The following is a 22538-nucleotide window of genomic DNA, read 5'->3' on the forward strand; positions in this document are numbered from 1 at the left end:
CACTACGTAAGACAGCTGTTTTGGGGCTACGCCTACTTCTTGAAATTTGCATTATGTAATGCGTCATGCTTTTCGTGCTTCGAAGCCATTGGCGAGGATTACATAGGCAGAGTCGGCACCTTTGCTTACGGCGGGAAATTGTTTTAATGACATACAGTTGACTCCCGATAATTCGAAGCCGCTTAATTGGAATTTTTGGTTAATTAGAAGTGAAGTGCTGGCCCGATCAGTTTTGCATGTAATCCTATAGAAGAAATCGCTCGATAATTCGAAGTCCTCATCCAGTAATATTGTTTAATTGGAAGTTAATTTTCAGCCGGGATCCTCGAGGTGACCGTCATTCTTTGGTAGAATGTGCAATTTTTCAAGTGTTGCAACAGTTCCGCGCTCCGCGTTGGTGTCATCGCCACCGCAGCCGCCCGCAACGCCATCCTTCTTGGAGCGGCGCAAGTATTCATTGCTACGGCTGCCGTGGCCTCCGCGATCAACTCTGGCGGGAGGCGAAGCGACTCCCGCCGGAGGCCGCGCGCGGCTGCCGCGCATGGCCGGAGTTGATCGCGGAGGCCACGCGGGTGCCATAGGTGCACGCAGCGCTGCATACTGGCAGTGGCGAGATTGTGTGAGATTAGTCTTGCAGCGTGCACAGCGTGTCGAGGCGTGCGTTGGTCGAGCGCCTTTGTGTGGGAAGCTCGTAGGCTAGGTTGTTCCACGAGTGATTCGGAATTGACTGTACCTAGTCGCGCAGTTTATAGCCATGGCAAACCGTGGCTCTTATCGCACGCTCGACCTGGCAACGAAAGTCGAGGTTTTGAAGGATGTTGAGAAGGGAGGTGCCGCCAAACAAGACATAGCGCGGAAGTACGGGATCAAGCCGAACACGCTCTCTAACTACATCAAGAACAAGCGCACAATAATGGATGCATTTGAGAACGACAAGTTCAAGACTTCTCGGAAGCGAATGCGCACCGGCGCTTACCCAGAGTTGGAGAAGGCTCTGCTGGTTTGGATTAGGGAGGCCAGGAGCAACAAACTTCCTCTCAGCGAAGACATCGTTGCGATGAAAGCCCGAACGCTTGCAGCAATGTTGGGGATCGATGACTTCGTTTCGTCAGATGGATGGCTGACACGCTTTAAAGATCGCCATGACCTGGTTTTCAAGAGCGTGTGTGGTGAAAAGGCGTCCGCTAACCAGGAAACATGCGCCACGTGGAAGGACGGAAAGCTGCGTGAATATCTCGCCGAATACAGACCGGAAGACATCTTCAATGCAGATGAGACTGCACTCTTCTATCGGCTTCTACCAGAGAAGACCCTGACATTCAAGGACGATGACTGTGCTACGGGCAAACACGCAGCAAGGAGAGAGTGTCGGTGCTCATCGCGGCAAACTTGACTGGCACGGAACGATGTTGGTTACTTGTGATCGGGAAAGCCGCGAAGCCGAGATGTTTTAAAGGCGTGAAGACGCTGCCTGTGGACTATGAGGCGAACAAAAAAGCGTGGATGATGGCCGAAACCTTCAAGAGCTGGATAAGCAAATTGGACCGCAAGTTTGCTGCTTCGAACCGCAAGGTGTTGTTCCTTGTCGATCACTGCAGTGCTCACGTGAATGTGCCAGCCTTGAGTGCAATACACCTCGCATTTTTGCCTGCAAACACAACGGCTGTTGTGCAGCCAATGGACCAAGGCATCATCAAGAATGTTAAAGTCCTGTACAGGCGGCACCTCCTCGAGCGCATGATTTTGTGTATGGATAGCTCCACAAAGTACGAGGTGAGCCTGCTTAGTGCCATCCACATGTTGGCGCGAGCATGGGATCGTGTGAAGCAAGAAACAATCGCAAACTGCTTCAGGGCTAGCGGTTTTGTGGCAGCTTCTTCGGAGGATGCTTCTGAAATTTCAGCGGATGAAGCGTCAACAAGCGAGCTTGACGGCACTGATTTTGGTGATGCTCTCGGGGACGTCAATTTTGAAGATTACGTCGCCGTAGACAAGGCGGTCGAAACGTGCGGTGCGCTGACGGATAGCGAAATTGTAGAGATTATTCGGCCCCAGGAAGCGACCCAGGAAAGTGACGATGACGTTGAAGGCGAGCCGCAACCTAAGGCTGCCAATGTAGCTGTGGGCCTTGCTCTTGCGGGGCGCTTCTTTGCCGCTGAAGGTAACGCGGAAGAAGCGTTCCGCCACATCTACAGTCTGCAGAACTTGCTTTCAGCAGCGCGATTCGGCAAGAAGAAGCAAAGCAAGATGACCGACTATTTTTCTTAAAGAAAATACTCGATTTCGCCACAAATAAAGTGCTGTTTTTTGTGTTTTGTGCTTAATTGGAAGTTCATTTAATTCGGAGTTTTTTGCGGTCCCCGTGAACTTCGTATTGACGGGAGTCGACTGTACATGGCACTGAACAGCGAGAGACTTGGTAGCGAATGTTTAAGTAGGTAGGCAGAGCATTGCCATGGTAGTGTCTATGGCTGCTAGTGGATCTGCGTGCGAGAGCGCTTGTTTGAGGTGGAGAGATAAGCAAAATGCCGGTAGTGGTGGCTTAGACTAATGCTGTTTTGGACCTTCAGTCATGCCAAGAAATCCAGAAAGTCGGACGGCAAAAATATTTTGCTTCTGAAATTTCAGACATTCTTATACGTTGACTTTGTGGGGTGGGGTACGTGATGGTGCCGCATAGCCATCCGGATTATTGGGCATGTCCAAAACTGGTGCGCGGAAAGTCATTTGTTGACTATAAATCCATAAGGCATACTATGTGCATTTGTACTTGGCACAACACCGCAGAATCGCAAGCAACGACAAAGCAGTGATGCATAGAATGCCTTTCATATGCCGTAAGGCACGTCTGATTAGATCCTTTGTTTCAAGTAGCTCATGTTTTCTCATGTGCCATTTTTCCTGTTCTTCAATACAGCTGCATCGGGTGATAAGGTGGTTGCACAGTACGTCTCTCCCCACAACAAGAACTGGGGCTACTGGTTTCGCAGAATGGGTGAGTTGCTTCCTTGTTTGCAGAAGTGCTTGCCCTTCTAACTCTAGTATTCAGCCTTTTGTTATGAACCAAGCCACAACTGTTTCTGGTGGACTAGTCTCCGGTTGCATTTTGTTACTGCGTTTACTATGGCCTCTGTATGTGCAAAATTGCACTGAACCTTGGAAGGAAGCCATGTGATTGAGTGTGAGGACAGTGAGGAACATCTTGTGAATGCTCAGGAATGGGAATCCTGCACCAATTGTGCCATTGTGATACTCAAGAAAATTGCTGTGCCAAATTGTTTCGAAAGTGGAAACCACCGAAATTGCAAATGCTGCACCATATCGGCAGCTTTGGCTTTGGCAGGCGTCAGCAAAACATTGCCGGCGCAGTGGAGGGCATTACGTCGTTGGTGCTGGAGCGCATATTGAGGTAACTTTCACAATCTGACAACCAGTGGGTGCGAACAGCCGCGCTCAGTTAAGCACCCTGAATAAAACTAAAGGTAGTGACACTCTTTTATCTTGCCACTTGAGCCGTAAGAGAGGGTAGACGAGGAGGTGAGGACGTCTGGAGCTTATTCATGCCTCCTTGTTGATGGAGCAGAGGCACATGGTTGTACTGACGCCGTTCCTGTGGAAACGCGCGTGAGCTTCCCGCGATCGCTGCAATGTAAATGTGTATACTAAGAGGGTGAATGGTAAAGAAAGGTATGTCTGGCGAGGGGACCCACAGGGATCGAGCTGCGCCAGTTGCGCCATCTTGTGCCAATTCAACGAGCTGCACGAACGTGTGCCAAAACACTAACTTCCAATGAAGTTGCTAAATTTTGCGAGATTTACGTGTTCAGTGGCAACCACACAGCCATGTTTTGGCTAGCATTTCGCCCTGGAAGCCAAGCTAAAGCAATCCGTTTCAGTGTTGGGGTCTTTGAAATGTGGGTGTGTTTGGTGGCGCTAACTTGGCCACAGGAAAACGAAAATACATTGTGCTATACTATGCATTACGAATGTTTTATATAAGTATTATGCATTTGTGTAATTCGCGGACCAGCTAAGGAGGAACTCACGCTCATGTTATGGGGCAGTCGGGAAAGAAACTCGCCTGCTCAGATGAATGAACATGTCTCGTGGCCTGTCGTTACACATTTTAGGACTTGCTTGTATGCCCTATTGGTAAATCTGCTTCAATTAATGGCGAACACCAGGCATGTAACACCAGTCGGGAAAGAAACTTGCGTGCTCAGATGAATGAACATGTCTCGTGGCCTGTCGTTACACATTTTAGGACTTGCTTGTATGCCCTATTGGTAAATCTGCTTCAATTAATGGCGAACACCAGGCATGTAACACTAAAATATATTTCACCACTACACCACATCTAGTTATCGGTATGGTAGTGGGGCACGCTGCCAAGCAGTCTGCTTGCTTTCCTGAATCTTCTTAACCAGACATATTCAATGGCAACCGTAGTCATCACCCAAATTTGCCCACCAGGTACTCTATATTCTGCACAACCACACCATACAAAATCGGACTTTTGTTGCCGCAAAATGTGAACCAAAGATGTAAAGTTTTGGTTTCAGTCTACTGTAGTGGCCGAATGGCGGTTAAAGTGCCAGAGAATACATGAATCACAGAAATTGCATTCACGGCAATGAAGTTCCCATTGCAAGTTACGCAGATCGCATTTGAAAATTTTAAGAAACCATTTTTTGCATTCAAAATATCGGTTACTGTTTTACATTGACTTTATGGGGCAGTCCTAATAACCTAGGTTGTGCAAAATATTGATAGGTGACACTGATCGGAAATTCGCTGAACACTTTTTCTCCACTTTATTCTTTTCATAAATGTTGGAGCTTATTTTTCTTTGTTTTCACCAAGTTATGTGGAATATTGGCAAACATGCAATGACCAACAAAGTTACTTTGCATTTATTCTTATCATAAGAAGCCAACAAACACTGACACCAAGGACAACATAGGGGAAATTACTTGTGCTTAATAAATGAAACAAAGAAACGATAAATAATGGAAATTAAAGTGGATGAAAAAACAACTTGCCGCAGGTGGGAACCGAACCCACAACCTTCGCATTTCGCGTGCGATGCTCTACCAATTGAGCTACCGCAGCGCTGTTTCCCCATGCACTTTCTTGGGTAGTTATGTGTGCTAGTAGAACCCTTCGCGAAATGCGAAGGTTGTGGGTTCGGTTCCCACCTGCGGCAAGTTGTTTTTTCATCCACTTTAATTTCCATTAATTTATCGTTTCTTTGTTTTATTTATTAAGCACAAGTAATTTCCCCTATGTTGTCCTTGGTGTCAGTGTTTGTTGGCTTCTTATAATATGACTAATAAAAATCGGGACCCTCGGTTAACCCCCTCTCTTCTTGTTTATTACATAACAAGGGTCTCGAATCCGGCAACATTGATGCCTTCAGGTAGCAGGTGTGGGTTTATTGACCAGTGCCTTCACCCAAAAAGATCACGTTCTCGTGACGCCTACGGCAAAAAGGGCGTTCCACGTCCGCCGCCAAAGTCTGTGAGTGGTGGCGCTGGCTAACACTCCCAGGGTTCTACGTCAGCTGGTGCTGACGTCTCAAAGGTTTCTCGTCAACATTTCTGAACATTTCTCAAGTCGAGGAAGAACTTGGCATATGGCCGAGTAAAGAGTGGGAATAAAATGAGCTTCTAAGTTTAATAATGACAGAAATACGGAAAAAAAAAGCAACATGTTCGTTGGAAAGGCAAAAAGAAACAGAAAAGCTGGTGGAACAGGGAGATACGAGAAGTTCGCTGAACGACAGAAAGCTTCCCGAAAGCACAGCGCAATGAGAATACAATATGTATGAAGTGCTCTGAGGTATGCGGAAAGGTGTAATGGTTCCAGGATTTATATTTGGAAATGCAATTGTTTGCTTGAAATCAGGGGTACAATCGGCACTTGATGGCGACCTAGGGTCAGTGGGACGGAAGGCTACAAATGAAACTGTGCAGAGTGATATGGGCTGGACAAGTTTGGAGTGAGGGAACCTCTCATTAAAATCAATTATGAAAAACGACTGAGGAATATGGAAGAAAGGAAACGGGCTGGGAGAGTGTTCAGGTATCTTTAGAGGAATAATATTGATTCGCAGTGGAAAAAAAGAACTAGGAAGCTTACCAGCAAGTATGCGGCCTGTATGGTGAGCAACACAGCAACAAAGAATGTCAAGTGGGAAGTCTGAGAAATCTCATGGGTGACGACAATGGAAAAGAAACCTGCCATGAGTAACTACCGTGTTTACTCGCATAATGATCGCACTCGCGTAATGATTGCACCCCTGAATTTTGTCTTCAAAATTATATTTCTTTAATTTCCCGTGTAATGATCGCACCCTGAACTTGCCGCACCGATATGTCAGGGTGCCAAGTCTAGCTAATAATGATCGCGCTTACCATCTGTCGAATTCTATGCGAACTACTCCTCAAGACTAACCAAGCGGTCTGCACGCACCAAACATTCTTAAGTAGATGCCCCATTTCATTACTTTCATCACTTTCCGCACTTCCATGACAAAGAGAGGTACAACCAAACTTGCCTTTATTATCTGTAGGCTTTTTAATGTTTGTGGTCAACAACAAAAAGGCGCCTTTTGTTTCTTTTCATCTGCACACGTGCGCACACAACAAATTTCAAGCGGCAACGATAGTAGCCACGTTTACCCTGATACGTTCGAAGTGTACCCTATTCATATGCCGACGCTTGTAACACAGCTAATATATCCACCCACCCTTAGCGGAAACGTGCCCTATTCGGATAGTAGTGAAGACAGATGCCACAGTTTCTGCAGCATGGCGGCCATGTGTTTCTATGTCACTGGCAGCTGAGCATGCCCATCTGTTTCTGTCCCCTCAAAGTGAACATGGCTACGTTATTGCCGCGAACTTGCCGATATTAACGATATTATTCATTACTGATATGGAAGAAACTGTTTCAATGCACATATTGTACTCACGAGAAGAAAAAGAAATAGCGTTTGGCGCGTTCGGCTTGCTCCGCCGGCCTCCATTTTTGTTTTGGTGTCCCGCACTACATACAGCGGCAGCCGCCTATTAGTTGACCTGTTGTCGTCTCGCAGCAAACGGGGGATGAAAAAAAAAAATTGTTTTTCTTTTCGTGGGAAATTTAACTCGCGTAATGATTGCATCCCTGGATTTGCGTCAATTTTTTTTACATAAAGTGCGATCATTATGCGAGTAAATACGGTACTTAAGAGGAAAAAGAAAACTGAAATCAGGAAAGAAACAAATTATGATAACTCAAAAGGAAGCTCATTACTTTTGAAAGTGAGATCAGGATGCCTTAGAACGTGTACTTATATAGCGAGATACAACAAGGAAGAAGCATGTGCCTGCTGTGGTAAAGGTAGGGAAACGATGGAGCATGTTGTATTGGAATGTGAGGATATCTGCCCAGCGGTCGATTTAGGAATCGCTGGCCTCCTTGAAGCCCTTGGGTTCAGCGAGAGCAGGGGGAACGTAAACATGTCTGCAATAAAAATTAGTAAGAGGCGATTGGAAGATTGGTGGAAGAAAAGGAGGGAAACGACAAACAATGGAGGCGTACAAAAATAAAGTTCACAATAGGGGTTCAGAAACTTCGCTTATGGGAATTCATTGTGGTTTCTTTTCCTTTTCTTTTTCTTTAGCATAGGTAGGACATTAGGCATTAGAAAAAATGAGATTGGTGTCCATCCCATTCCAAAGGGGACGCTCATAACATCCATCCATCTATCCATCCTTTCTCCCGTTAGGCTTCGGCTCGTTCGAAGCTAGAAGCGATCTTGAGAACTCCACAAGGTTAGGCATAATACTTTGTTGTCGAAGCGGCCTGAGACTAAGCAAAAGCCGTTGACACAGTCATTTGCTACAAATGAAGTGAATTGTACAAAAGCAATGCCAAATTCAATTCAAAGCGGGCAGCCAGGACCGCAGCCATGTTTTACGTAAACTACACAAACCATGCAAAGACAGTAACGCTAAATCTGAGAAATAACATGCGCACGCTGTATGCTATGGGTCGTTTAGCATTCTGCGCATGTGCAATGACGACTCCCTATTTTATAGCATATGCAATGGTATTGCATACATTAAACTAAAGTTATCTAATAAGAGTGACGGGTGCAAAGCAGACAATGAGAAAACTACTGACAAAAAGGAAGCTCCATGTCAATTCCAAAGCGCAGTGCTTCTTGTTTGTTTGTTTTTCACATTCCTTCCGGTGGACACTGCGCCTATGTCAATCGAGGCGGACACCTGAACTATTCCAAGGTGCAAGTATGCAACCTGTTAACACCATCTAGAAAGTGCACAGTGCACTAGCAGATAGGCATGGTATCAAAAACACAGGGCTTGGGGGCTGAAGAAGTTATCGTTTTCTTTTCTACTTATATGACTATTCCCCGCAGGGGCGTCTGCGTCAGCAGGCGTTTGGTGTGTTGCGACACCACATACCCGAGCACATGAGGGTTGGACCCTCCCGCGTGTAGCCGTGAGCGGCTTAGCCGTGTCCGGGGAAAGGGGGATCCTGGGGGTTGAGCCGATGCCGGGTGTTCACAATCTTGGCCTACGACTGGCGAGCGGCGCCTACAGAACATCACCTGTCCAAAGTTTATATGTTGACTGCAATGAGCCGTCCTTACAGCAACGCAGAGCACTACTTACACTTTCCTATGTACTACGAATTTGATCATCACCACAACATATATGCTACAGCATCGTAACACAGTGCAAATCACGGATACACTACACAAACAAACCAAACATGATTCGGCCACTAATCTTATGACACGAAGAATACTGTCAGAATTATGTTCCTCATGAGGCCCTGCAGGTTGCTGAAAGGCCACCATGGTACAACTTTTCACAGCTATGTGACTGGACACTGACACATCTAAAGAAAAAAGACATTCCACAAGAACACATAATACAAGAGTTCCGAGCCATTCAAGAAAAATGTAAAAATTGCACGGAGTTTTACACTGACGGCTCCAAGACACAAGAATACGTAGGTGTCGGGATCGTAACAAAAAATTGGCAAAATAGCATTCGGATAAATAATTTTTCTTCAGTGTTTACCGCCGAAGTTTTTGCATTATGGACGGCAGTAAAAAAAATTACTAGCGACAAGCAGATGAATGCTACAGTGGTGGTCCAACGGCACCATTTGCGCCATTCTGCTACAATTCGACTTGCCTGCTCCTGGCTGCGCCCACTCAAGTGCCATTTGCGCCAACTGCGCAAAAGCGCGGAATTTTCTCGTTATTGCGGCAATGCAATGTTTTCAGTGGGGTTTGCAACTACAGTCAACGAACGATTTTCTGGACGCCCGACTTTTCGGACATGCCCAATGATCGGACGCCTTCACGCCACTGCCATGGTACCGCATAGTCAATGTATAAGAATGTCTGAAATTTCTGATGCAAAAACTCTTCGCCATCCCATTTTCCAGACGTTTTTCCATGATCGTAGATCCGAAACGGCATTAATCGAAGCCACCTCCGCCGCCATTTTTATTATCTCGCCGTTTAGAACAGGCGCTCTTGCACGCAGATCCACTGCCGCGGCAACGCTGCGCTAGGCCACCGCAGCTAGGCCTACAGCTACTTTGACGTCTGCAACCAAGCTTCTTGCTGTTTGGTGCCTTGTTTTTCATTAAAGCAATTCGTCGCTGTTAGCAATCGCACCGACACCGTCTTTGTAATCCTCCCCCATGGCTTCGAAGCTTGGAAAGCACGACGCGTTTAAATGATGCCGGCTTCTGAAAGTCAGCTTCTCCTTAATACAGTAGTGTTATGCGGCGAAGCGTACGCGAAGGTTTCTTGCGGTGAAGCATTGCAAAAGTGGAAGGGGCAATTATCACGGGACACAGTATGTACTGTATTCCTTAATTACACATCCGTGCACTCGCTTCCCTGTCACAGTGCGAGCTCCGATAAGCCTAGTAAGCGTACTTGCAGGCCTTCAGAGCTATTTCGAACGTTTATGTGGCGATTTGAGCCCTTGGGGGCAGTAAAAGGCATAGATTAGTTTTTTCGGACGTTTTCGCGGTCTCTAGAGTGTGTGAAAATCGGACATTACAAATCAACTATACGAATAAATTTAACATTCAAATAATTCATTTCGCGACTCGATTGTTTGCTACTCTGTTTTTGCATATTAAATGAAATATTCGGCTGAGGCCAATGCATTGCACGTAGCCTAACTGGGGCACTCAGATGGTTTCGGGACAGGAACGTCCGGGACAGAAACAGTTACGTGGCTGAACCACAATCTGATTATGAGGCACGCCTGTATTGGTACAAGGGTCGTCCGGGTCATCAACTCTAATCGAAACAATTCTTATACCCGACGCCGACAAACGGAACGGCGACGAAAGCAGCGCTTATGTGCGAACGTATAGGGCCAATTAGCCACTGGAAGGCACGGAGATCGTATCATATACGTGTTCATGCACGCGGATTCATGCGTTTGCACATGCAGTTCGGAACCTTCTGCCAATCTGCAAGCATCTATGCGTGATTGCAGTGTGCTGCCGGCTTCGACAGTCATCAAAAACACGTATGCATGACCTCGGAACCGATCGCTGGTTAGCCACTCATATGAACATATTAGCGGCAAGCTTTCTGTGATGACTTGTGGAAAGCTTGCCTGTCAAATTGGCTAACAGCCAATTTTCGCCGTGGCACACTGCCTTGGCCTAGTTAGGCCTAATCGGTAGTGCTACGAATGGGTCAGTCGGGTATAGGTGAGGAAAATTACGGTTTTACGCCGAATCGACTGGTACCTATTCGCGGATGCCACACGACACACAGGAAGGCGACAATCTGCCTCGCAACGAAAGCGAGTGTACCATCTTTGCGACATAGCGTACAACGGTACTCATTTCGGCACTGCTCATAGACGCATAGTCTTGTCAAGCTTCTAGCATTGCTTTAGGCATACTAATACACATTTTGTCCGGTGCGGTAAAGTAAATCAAAGCACATCAGTCATTTGGAATGCACATAAGACATTTGCCATCACTTTTTGTCTTGTGCATGCCTAACGGCGCAAATCGTTGTGGCGCATTCGTAATTTTATGCTGCCGTTGGCTTTGTGTCTTGCGTCACTCTTCATTTACTGATTGCACAGTAATAACAAGCTTTGCCAAATGGCTACAGATTACTGCTGTACTACTCGAAATGCTCCAAAAAGACAAATTTTTCTGCTCCATAACTGCTCCAGAATGATTTTTCCTGCTCCGAAAATTGCTCCAAATCCTAAACGGGCTGGACCACCGCTGATGCTATCATATATACCGATTCGTTAAGCGCACTCAGATCTCTAAACCTTAAATCCACGTCTGAACCCATAATTGGTGATATCCTAAACATGTTGGCCTATAATGAATACGGAAGAACCTTACGATTCTGCTGGGTCCCAAGCCATGTTGGGATACCAGGGAATGAAGCAGCAGATAGATGCGCGTTCATGGCAGCGCACAAAGGTATAACACAAACAACACTTCCATACAAAGACAGTATTCGAGCGATTCATAAGGCCCTGACATCAAAGTGGCAACTAGAATGGGACTCATGCACAAATAACAAGTTACACACAATAAAACCCCTGCTTAGAGAATGGAAGTCGTGCAGTCACCAGCAACGCCTCTATGAGGTGATCCTATGTAGACTTCGAATCGGGCATACACACCTGACACACAATTTTCTACTTCAAAACGAAAACCCGCCAACTTGCGAGAAGTGCCATGAACCACTCACCATAATGCACATTATTATGACATGTCGAAATATTGAAACACAGAGACAAAGGCTTTTACAGAATCTCTACAACTTACACATACCTTCACACCCCGCATCAATACTCGAAGATGAACCGCTAGTGCCCTTCACTGACTTGTTCAGCTTTTTAGAAGAAACTGGTTTTTTACACAGACTCTAAAGTATCGCAGCTTGCACTGCTTTAAGATTTGAATTCTTAATATCTTGTGGCTGGCGCAGCATAGCCCTAGTCGCTTTTGCGCCATTAAACCTGAATTAACTAACTTATATGACTATTTGTTATCGAAGCTTTATTGTTTGTTTATGTATAATTTCAATTTATTGGAAAAGCAGTTTCGCACGTTCGTGAGTAAATTTGATGGCGTGCTGCTTTTCAGATCATGCTCAGTGCCTTGACTCAAGCCACTGAGCATGATCTCAGAATTCGTAATTTACTTATTGAGAAATAAATACTGTGTTTTTATCATTACTTTGGTCTGAAAATTTTTGCATGTGGACGAAAACTGTTATTAACCGTTGCAATAATTTTTTTTTGTTCTGTAGCAGAACCAGAACGAAACTTCTTTCTGTGGAACGAAACTAAAACAAAAACAAAAAATGTTTCGTTCCGACACTCTGCTTTAGACAACCTTGTGAACTAAGAATTGTGTTGAATTTAAGTGTGTGTGGGTCTGCATTCACATTAATGCTTTTCAGCATGTTTTGTACAGCTGGTGCAAACATTCTAAATTGGAACACAACTGTATGTTGGCTATTTGCATTCTTTAATTTTCCTTGGTGTGAAAAGCTGGCTTCATTCCCTGACTTCAGTAGCACTGACCTTCCTTTTACAGAGAACATCCAGAATTTGGGTGCCCACACACTTACCCTTCAAGCCATGTTGAGTGACTCCACCACAGCAATGACGTCTGGCAAGGAGCTCCCGTCGTTCAAGATTCGTTTCACAGTGATTGGTAAGATTGATTTTCGTGTTTCACTTACGGGAATCGATAAAAGCACATGAAGAGGAAGATAACAGAAAGGGGAAGTTGCTGTTTTCATTTTACAAAATCCTTTAACCCTTTAAAGGGACCATGAACCTCTTTTTAATGGAAGTCGTGAAATGCCTTTGAAGTTAAATTAGACTGCAGTGAAACCTCAGTGATATGATCATGACTGGTACGAATTTCAGGGTGATACAAATTCGTGCAATTTGCGGGGTTCTCACACCCGCGCTCTTGGGATAAAGGAACGACAACACAGTAGTGCAAACAATCACAAGAGCATTTATTGCACCTTTCATAGATCAATGCCTGCTAGCCAAGTTGCTATCCACAAAACATGCCGAAGGGCGCGCGACAAATCTAGAAGTCCGAATCACGGCGACCGGATAACGAGCAAATATGTTCGCCCCATCCTGGATCCCAACGCCTGGTCGTTCGCGTGTACGGTCACACGCGAACGGTGGCGCGTTTGAAAGCGGCCATGCGAGACGGTCTTCCAGAAGTATGGATTGGCGCACGCGTGGAACGCCCACGCTGCTTGCCGATCTGCCACCAAAGAGGAAGCGCCTTGTGCTCCCGCGCCCAAGTAACCCCGCCGGTAGCAGCGCAACACTCGCGCCATCTCTCGCACTGCGCTTCAACCACATCGACCGCCGCGGGCGTCACGCAGGCCACGTGGCGAAGCGGGATTGCAAGAGATGGGAGCTATGCGGGAAAACAAGATATCAGGGGACGCGTGAGAGTCGTGCATCCCCACAAATTCCACAGCCGAAGGCACTGTATATTATGAGCCCCATTTTGGATGTCCTGAACGCTCCTCCACGCCGGTTCGGGTGATACAAACAGTGGCGTGGTAAGGGCGGGGGGCGTCTTCGGGTGCCATGTGGAGGAGGAGGGGGGGGTGTAATATATGTCTGCAGACTCCCCCCCTCTTTCAGCTGGCTTGACTGGGCGTAAATGGTAGCGGAACGTTTCTTGTGCAGTTGTGCTCGTGTCCCACCATGGTTTGTGTGTTGTCAGTATGTATACAGTGTTCCATTTATCAGTTTTGTATCGTTTGCATTAGTTTTGTATCAGTTTCGAGGTGTTGAATAAAAACACTGTCTCCTAGTCATAGCTAACGATCCCTTTGTCATTTTGTGGTTGTCATGGTGGCGTCCCTCAGGGCGGGGCAGTCAGCCCTATTCTCTTTAACCTAACTATGGTTGACCTTGCTGAAATATTACCCAAGACAATTCACCTATCAACAAGGCCTCGTGTGTCCATCGAAAAATGCAGGTTATTCGCGTTTACCTCCAAACACATGGCACCGTACCCTGTTTCTCTCAATGGCCAGGGTATCAAATATCAGAAGCATCACTGATTCTCACGTCTGATTATTGACAGGAACCTCTCATGGAGCCCTCACTGCATCTACCTGAAGCGAAGACTAATTTTGATAATACATATAAGGAGGTTCCTGTGCGGAAAAACCTGGGGCACGTCGGTACGGTCCATGCTGCAGCTGTACAGAGTGCTGTTTCTGGGCTTTTTACGGTACAGCTTGCTGGTTTTGGCGAACACATGTAAAAACAAACATTGATACCCTCGAAAGTTTGCAAGGCCAGGCTCTACGGACATGTCTTGGGTTACCACGATATGCCTTGAGTCACGCAACAATCATGATTGTTAGAGACTGCTTGGTTCCAACATATACAACGATTGACAACCTTAGAGCACACATCACCCAGTCACTATATTGCAGCTTTGCCAGCACAAAGACCTCAAGCCACATTTTCCACACTTGTTGCGACACGTGAAGGCTACCTTCCGTCGGGCTTTACCCAGCAGCAAGACCACTGTTACCCTTCTGGTGCCTGCGACCGCCATAAGTACGTCTCACGATTCCAGGAATTATGGAAAAGACCCATCAATCACCAGTGGCTCTACGTCAGTGCACACTGTCATTACTGAATGAGACATGAACAAAAAACGCAGATTGACACTGATGGATCTGTCAGCCACCAGCTCCACAGGCGTTTCCATAATTCCGGCCTTACGAGTCACAATTACATTCAGTGTTCCATAAAACGACCTCTACGGCAACAGAACTTGCCATTCTACGTGCTGCTATTAATTACGTTGCACAAGCCAGACCTCAAAAGTGGGTCGTTTTTGTGATAAGTCTGCATTCAGCCTTATGACGCAAGACCCATGAACAATTGTTTAAAACCAGAGAGGTTCTCCATCAAGCCCTCATAAACGGACATGACATAATCTTCCAATGGCTCCCGCGGCACTGTGGCTTTGTTGGAAATGGCCTTGCTGATAAATTCTGAAAATGAGCTTCTGGCTCTTCAACATGCTAATTTCATTTGATTTTTTTGTGATATGAATTTCGGGCGTCGCGTCGAGAGCCGGCATGGACACGGGAGAGGCGCACTACGCCCTCTCCTGCCTCTCCCTCGCTCTCGCAACGCGCGCGCACCCTTGCTCCCCGACTCGCAGGCAGGTAGCTGACGGGTGAGGAGGACATTCCCCTCGCCCAGGTAAAAAGGTGCAAAACAGCGCCATCAGGGGAGACCCCCTCTCTCAGACGCCGGACCCCTAACCTGCCGGACTGGAGTACCTACTGCAACACGTGAGTGACCTCGTATGCCTGACTATCCCGGGCAACGAGGTCAGCCTATTTATTACTATTACAGAGAGGACGTCCCTCTGCCAGTTTTCTTTATTTCCGGTAGCAATAAACGTTATTACAGTTTACGCCGCTGGTTGCCTTATTCGTTCGAATCCGACGTAGCCGCGATTCCCGCGCTATGGGTTGGGGAGTAACACAAAGCGACTGCGTGGGGCTAGATCCGGAGCTCGCCTTCAGCCCTAGCAGCACGCAGTGTTGAACCCCCACACCCTTAAGATTCGTATCACCGAGGCTTTACTGTACTTCAAAAAAGTTCTTCAATGCATTGAGCAGAATATGAGTTATACACAATCAAACACACAGTTTGCAGTGCTTCCGCTACTTCTTCAATGCTTTACACCGCAAAGGCTATGACGGAGTGGTATGTGCCCACCATGCTCCACCCAGTGAACCTCACTGTGGCCCGCGGTTCAAATCTGATTTTAGGTGTTCACTACACTAGATGCCACTACAGTTGCCGATGGATATTTTAGACTCCAAAAATTTGGACTTGATGCATATTGCAGACTGCATAATTGTACCGTCATGGTACCCATAGAGCTAATGCATCTTCCTGACCAATTTTTGGGGCGAATTTAGGCCCAAAGTTAGGTTTTCCGAACTAAATCGCTCATTCCGAGCCATGCTACCCAATCTTGGATGCCACCATGTTGGATTTTCTGCTGGCTTGGCTTCCAGTGGCCCGTTCTGTAGCCTCCGAAATTGGGAGGTGCATGCTTTAGAGACATCTTTCAGTTTCGGAGTCCATTCCCGAACTTCCTTGGCTGACGAAGTGCTCTAGGGGCTGGCTATGTTTCTTGTTTCTTTTTTTCGGTCAGCAGTAACGTAATAATCACTTACCATATTTACTTGATTCTAATGCGCACCTGTTTTTCTGTGACCACAAAAAAAGGAAAAAAAGAAGGAACATCCTCGACAGCACGCACCCGTTTGCTGTGACCTAAATAAAGAAAATACCTTTACGGTACCGCGCACCTCACTATTTCATACGGAAATACAGCTCTCTCATTTGGAAAAACAAAGGTTTACTTCCAATGCACTATAGTTATGATAAATGAAGTTTCAGTTTTGCCGGAGAGGTGAAACATCGATTGTGATAGCAGATTAGTAGACAGCTATATGAAAAGTAAGGGCAGTAGTTTTATTGGATGTATAAACTTTTGAATATTCACTTATTAACTAAATTAAAGGGAAACTGAAGAGTTTTCCAGAAAAACGAGTGAAGATCTGTATGTAATGGTTTTCAACCCTCCGAATTCGAATATCGCATCGAAATTGAGCGAAAGAAAGTGCAAACAGATTTTATTTCAACGAAAAGTGCAGCAGCAGACTCAGGCAGCTCGCGCGCCTTGTTTCCGCCTGTGATTGGTCGTGCGCCTCGTGACGTCAACATTGGCGTTTGTCCGGATCAGCCGCTGCTGCCACACATGAAGCACGGCGCAAGGTGGTTTGGCGCTGTGGTTTGGTGAGATGGTAATGGTAAATTTCAAGAGCTTGCGTTTCTTTAAGGAGTTCGGCGTTGCTCCCTACATGTATACGAAGTAAAATATGCTAGTATCAAGCAGTACTTTCGACGCGAACGAAAGCGAAGTGTTAGCATCTCCTTGTGTTAGAAATGTTCTTTGGTGAGCATGTTTTTTGCAAAGCTGTATTCAGCGATCCAGTGAGTTCATTTCCGGGCAAACAACTATACTGCTATGTTCCTGCATGCCTCCTCATGGAACATAAGGAGGGATGCGATCGTCGGCATTTGTGTGCTGCCCCAAAGCTGTCGGCAATCTACACAGATGGTTTACATGCGGGAAAAGTTTTCCGGCTCTTGTAGCATGTGTAATGGCCTTCATCAGCGCGCCACCCGCACGGTACTTGTAACCGGAGCCCTAAAGGCGGCGAATTCCGTTGGCTACGTGAGACAGCCAGGAGGTGTGCTTATTGCCGTTAGTCAACAGTTATCGTGCTCTGCCATTAACATCGCATCAGAGTTAGAAATACTGTTTATTCTGTGCCACGCCGCCCCACAGTCTATAATTTTAGGTGTATGTTACAGGCCCCCTCGCAATAGCGCCGACTTTGCTCGTAATCTAAACAATGCACTAAATGTGGTTTGCTCTCGCTATCCTAATGCCGACCTTCTTCTTTTTGGAGACTTTAACTTACCAGACATTGATTGGCACAACACAGTACCCTCTCTGGTAAGCCAAACCGAATCGAGAGATTTTCTTGACGTTTGCCTCAACTTCAACCTGACACAACTCATATTAGAGCCAACGCGTGTCACCCAAGACACTGCAAACATATTAGATTTACTACTGGTCAACTGTCCAGACAGTTTATCGTCCATCACCTATCTTAGAGAAATTAGTGATCACAAGGTCATCCATGCTTCTTTTCGCTTTGCTCCGGCTCTGCGGGAGAAGCGGGAGAAAACTATACACTTATACGACAAAGGAAATTATGATGCAATATGTGAACAATTACAGAATTTTCTACCTTCTTTCCAAGATACGTTTCATAACTTCAGCATTCATGAAACTTGGCTGATATTCAAACAAAAAATAACTTAGTTAACCAGTTTATACCCAAAATCACCTTTCGAACACATGAACAAAAACCATGGTTTAACAATTCGTTAAAAAGACTAGAAAACAAGAAGAAATGCATGTATCGTGCCGCAAAGTGCAGGATGAACACGTGTGCATGGGAAAAATACTACACTGCTGAACGCGCATACCTATCAGCGATTCGCAAGGCGAAAGATGCATTCTTTGGTGATGACCTTCGGAAACTTTTAATCAATAACACGAAAAAATTCTGGCAGGTGATAAACCCTCAAGAAAGGCACAGTGTAACACTTACCAATGAAGGAGGTGAAACGGTCGACGATGTAGAGTGCGGGAACCTTTTTAATGCAGCTTTTGTCTCGGTATTTACAGAAGAGCCTACCACGTCCCCTTTTTCTTCGCGTACTAACAAAACAAGCGTTATGCCAACCATTACATTTTCCCCAGCTGGTATCTCATCGTTAATTGACAACCTTAAACTCACATCGTCAGCCGGCGTGGATAACATTAATTCGAAACTGTTAAAGAATACTAAACACGTCACCGCGGTGTTTCTGTGTATGCTATTCTCGCAGTCACTTTCAACTGGTGAAGTACCACATGACTGGAAGGTGGGGAGGGTTGTTCCCATCCACAAATCAGGTGACAGGAATTGCCCGCTTAATTATCACCCCATTTCATTAACGAGTGTGCCCTGTAAGCTCATGGAACACGTCATGTACACAGAAATCATGAAATTTCTTGACTCGAACAAGTACTTTCATTCTTCACAGCATGGGTTCCGCAAAGGCTTTTCCTGCGAAACACAACTGGCCATTTTCCTGCATGATATTCACACTAATTTAGATTCTAACCTCCAAACAGACGCGATATTTCTAGATTTTGCAAAAGCGTTTGACAAGGTACCACACCAACGTCTACTACTAAAACTTTCTCTTGCGAACCTTCACCCCGACATTTTGCGATGGATTGAAGCGTTCTTGACAAACAGATCTCAGTTCGTTACAGTTAACAACCGTGCATCTAACCACCTACCAGTGACTTCCGGTGTACCGCAAGGATCTGTTCTTGGACCCCTACTCTTCTTAATATACATTAATGACCTACCCTGCATGTGTCTTGCAATGTTCGTTTGTTCACAGACGACTGCGTCATTTATCGAACAATTACTAGCACATCTAATCAAGACTTACTTCAGGAGGACATTAACTGTTTACAGCAATGGTGCGACCGGTGGTTAATGGAACTTAATCCTAAGAAATGCAACTTGATGGTATTTTCTCGTCGGCGCGACCCATTTCCTTACCAATACACAATAACATTCCCGTGTGTGCTGCGCAGTCTTACAAGTACCTAGGTGTTCTATATCTAACGACTTATCCTGGCGAACACACGTCAGTAACATCATTTCATCTGCTAACAAATCGCTGGGTTTTCTCAAGCGTCATCTAAAACGCGCCCCCAAACCTGTTAAACTACTGGCCTACCAGTCAATAGTCCGACCAAAATTGGAATATGCATCCGCCATATGGAATCCGCACCAAACATATCTCATTAATGCACTCGAAGCCGTTCAAAACCGTGCCACAAGGTTCATCCATTCTAATTACTCATATGACGTGAGCGTGTCTTACTTAAAGAAAGAATTGAATTTACTGCCCCTTTGTACGCGCCGGCGCACTGGGACCCTTTCACTTTTCCATAAGTTTTATTACAGCTCGCTTAATCAACCAATCCTCCCCGCAGCCCGAACATCTCATCGTACACGCCACACTTTTCAAGTGGGCCGCCCTCGCATGCGCACTGCTACCTTTTCCGCCTCATTCTTTTGCCATGCCACTACAGATTGGAACAATCTGCCCCACCAAATCTCCGCCATCATTTGCCCTTGTACATTCATGGAGAGTGTCACTGCGCACTTTTCACAATAGAAATGACTTGTGTTAATAGACTTATACGCTCGTGCAAGTTTAGTTTGTATTACTTAGTTCTATGTATTTACGCTGACGTATGTAACCCTTTATCACATAGTTTGTTGTTGTTGTTTGCGTGTTCGCTTATGTATTATGCAAATTATGTACTATTGTATTCGCACCCCTTATGTAATACCCCTATCAAGGGGTCTTTAGGGTAATAAAATGAAAATGAAATGAAATGAAATTTGAATTGCGTATTTCGTTGTACAAAATGTAGTCATCTGCAAAAATCTTTATCTTGACGCGTATGTCACTGATGACGTCGTTGATAAAGATAAGAAAGAGGAGCGGCCATAACACTGATCTCTGTGGAATGCCTGAGTCTACAGTTGCGGGTGTCGAAGCTGCATCGTTGACCTGAACACTTTGTTTGCGTAATGAAAGGTATGCTGTAATCCAGTTAACTAAGCCGTCATTCTTTAAAATGGGTTTTAGTTTAAGAAGTAGTTTGGAGTGAGAGACGCGGTCAAATGTTTTTTTCAAAATCGAGCAATATTAAGTCTATTTGGCCTTGTCTATCTAAAGCCATCGCTAAGTCATGAACTGTTTCTACGAGCTGAGAGACAGTAGAAAAACCTCGCCGGAAACCATGTTGTCTTGCGTCAATTATTGCGTTGTCGTTAAGGCGGAAATGTGCTTAAAAATTATGTGTTCGAGTATTTTTGCGCATGTGCACAGTAAACATATTGGCCTGTATGATGTGAGGAGAGATGGATTCGCTGTTTTTGGTATGGGGAAGACTTTCGCCTACTTCCAGTCGGTTGGAATTCCTGCGCATCACAGTGATTTCTCGAATATTAGGGTTAAATACTTTGAACACCATTCGGCGTACCGGGAAGGAAACGCATTCGGGATTCGATCAGCTCCGGGCAATTTTTTAGCGTGGAGGTTGAGCGTAAGTGCTAACACACCTTCCTCAGTAATTGTAGCATCACCAATCGGCAGAATGTGTTCATAGCTAGGGAACTGTGGGCTGATACCGTCGTCACGCGTAAACACTGAGCAGAAATATCGGTTGAGCGCATCTGTGGGTTCAGCACTGTCGGTTAAAAAGGTGTCACCGATACAGAGTTTGGGTGCAGCTTTATTTTTTGGCGATAAGTGCTGCCAGAACTTTCCTGGGGATGAGATGAGAAAATTTTTTAGTGTTATTTTTTTATAGTATTCTTTTGCTTTTTTTTATTTTATCAGCTAATAATGGTACGCAAGCCAAGAAGCCGATCGCTTGCGGGAACAGTCGGGCGCTGCTTGAGTTGTTTTCTTGCCTTTTTCAGTTTCCGCTCTATTCACACTATTTCTTTTGTTACCCAAGGATTACGCTTCCGCAGCACTTTTCATTTCATAGGTACAAAATCACAGATACATTTCAGAACCAGAAACTTGAAGTAGCGCCATATTTCATAAATAGAATGCTCGTTTGATTCACACATGGTATGAAATTCCGGAAAAGCATCATCTAGGGCGTCCAATACATCAATATCACTGGCATGGGAGAAATCTGGAACAATTCTTTCTTGTTTTTCAATCTGTGGAGCAAAATTCACTTCGAACTTAAGTTATACCATTTTGTGATTCGATATACCTTCGAAAACTTAAATTTGTGGGTTGCGGCGGACTGCGGCAGTATTTGCAAGGAAAAGGTCTAGAATTGATAGTGTATTGTTTTGAATGCGGGTAGGTTCTTTGACAAGCTGTGAAAGATTGTGAAGCACTACTGTATCTGCGAAAGGTTCAGAAGCACTTGAGAGGGGCTCAGGGAAATTGTTAGTCCAATTTACAGAAGGAACATTAAAATCACCCGCAAGTAACATACTGCAGCGCGTGCCTTTTACTGCGCTGAGGGAGCACAGCGGACACAGGAAACGTATGTATGATCACGTGATGCAGAATCTGCAAGCTCGAATCCCGATTTACTTTGTTGTCGGAAAGCTTTATCATCAGCTTCTGCTGCGCTAGGGCAGTCGTTGAGAGCAGCTCATCTGGATCCGAGTTTAGTTAGCTGATGCCGCAGGCACTAGTCCCTAACTGCTAAATGTAAAATGTTGATCCGTAAAGGGGAGGAGAATAGGTGAACATGGAGGCGGAAGAGGGGATGGAACTTCAACACGCAAGGGTGGGGTTCCCAGCAGATAACAAATCTGAATGGCGGAGCAGCTAGCCTTAAGTTGTGGCATAAGCGTGCACCATGATGCCGTGACACGTTAAGGCTAATTATTCTTTCCATGCTGCCATGAAGCCCCACTTCAAGGCAAAATTCGCATATGATCTACAACCTGTTGTTACTGTTAAATGCTTATCATTTTTGTTGCGGTTTATACAGTCAATGCCAGATTTTTCTGACGCTTTAGGGGCCGCGAAAATGTCCGAAAAAATGGATGCATGCCTTTTACTGCCCCCAAGAGTTCAAATCGTTACAGGCATGCCTGAAATAGCTCTAAAGGCCTGCCAGTAAACATTAGGTGTATCGGTGTTCGTACTGTGTTAGGAGACTGTGGGGGCACGCATGTATAATTAAGGTAAACATACCATGTCCTG

The 22538-nt window shown here is 45.5% G+C and overlaps 1 protein-coding gene across 1 annotated transcript in view; it reads left to right on the forward strand.

Moving 5' to 3' along the window:
* The window catches only part of LOC142585961 (structural maintenance of chromosomes flexible hinge domain-containing protein 1-like), a 409872-nt gene that overhangs the window by 159370 nt on the left and 227964 nt on the right, over positions 1–22538 (forward strand). The window contains exons 19-20 of the mRNA XM_075697096.1: positions 2918–2995; positions 12637–12756. Of these exons, the coding sequence (XP_075553211.1) occupies positions 2918–2995; positions 12637–12756 (198 nt within the window). The remainder of the gene's footprint in view (positions 1–2917; positions 2996–12636; positions 12757–22538) is intronic.

This window comes from Dermacentor variabilis, chromosome 6 (assembly GCF_050947875.1).
Source record: "Dermacentor variabilis isolate Ectoservices chromosome 6, ASM5094787v1, whole genome shotgun sequence".
NCBI lineage: Eukaryota > Metazoa > Arthropoda > Arachnida > Ixodida > Ixodidae > Dermacentor > Dermacentor variabilis.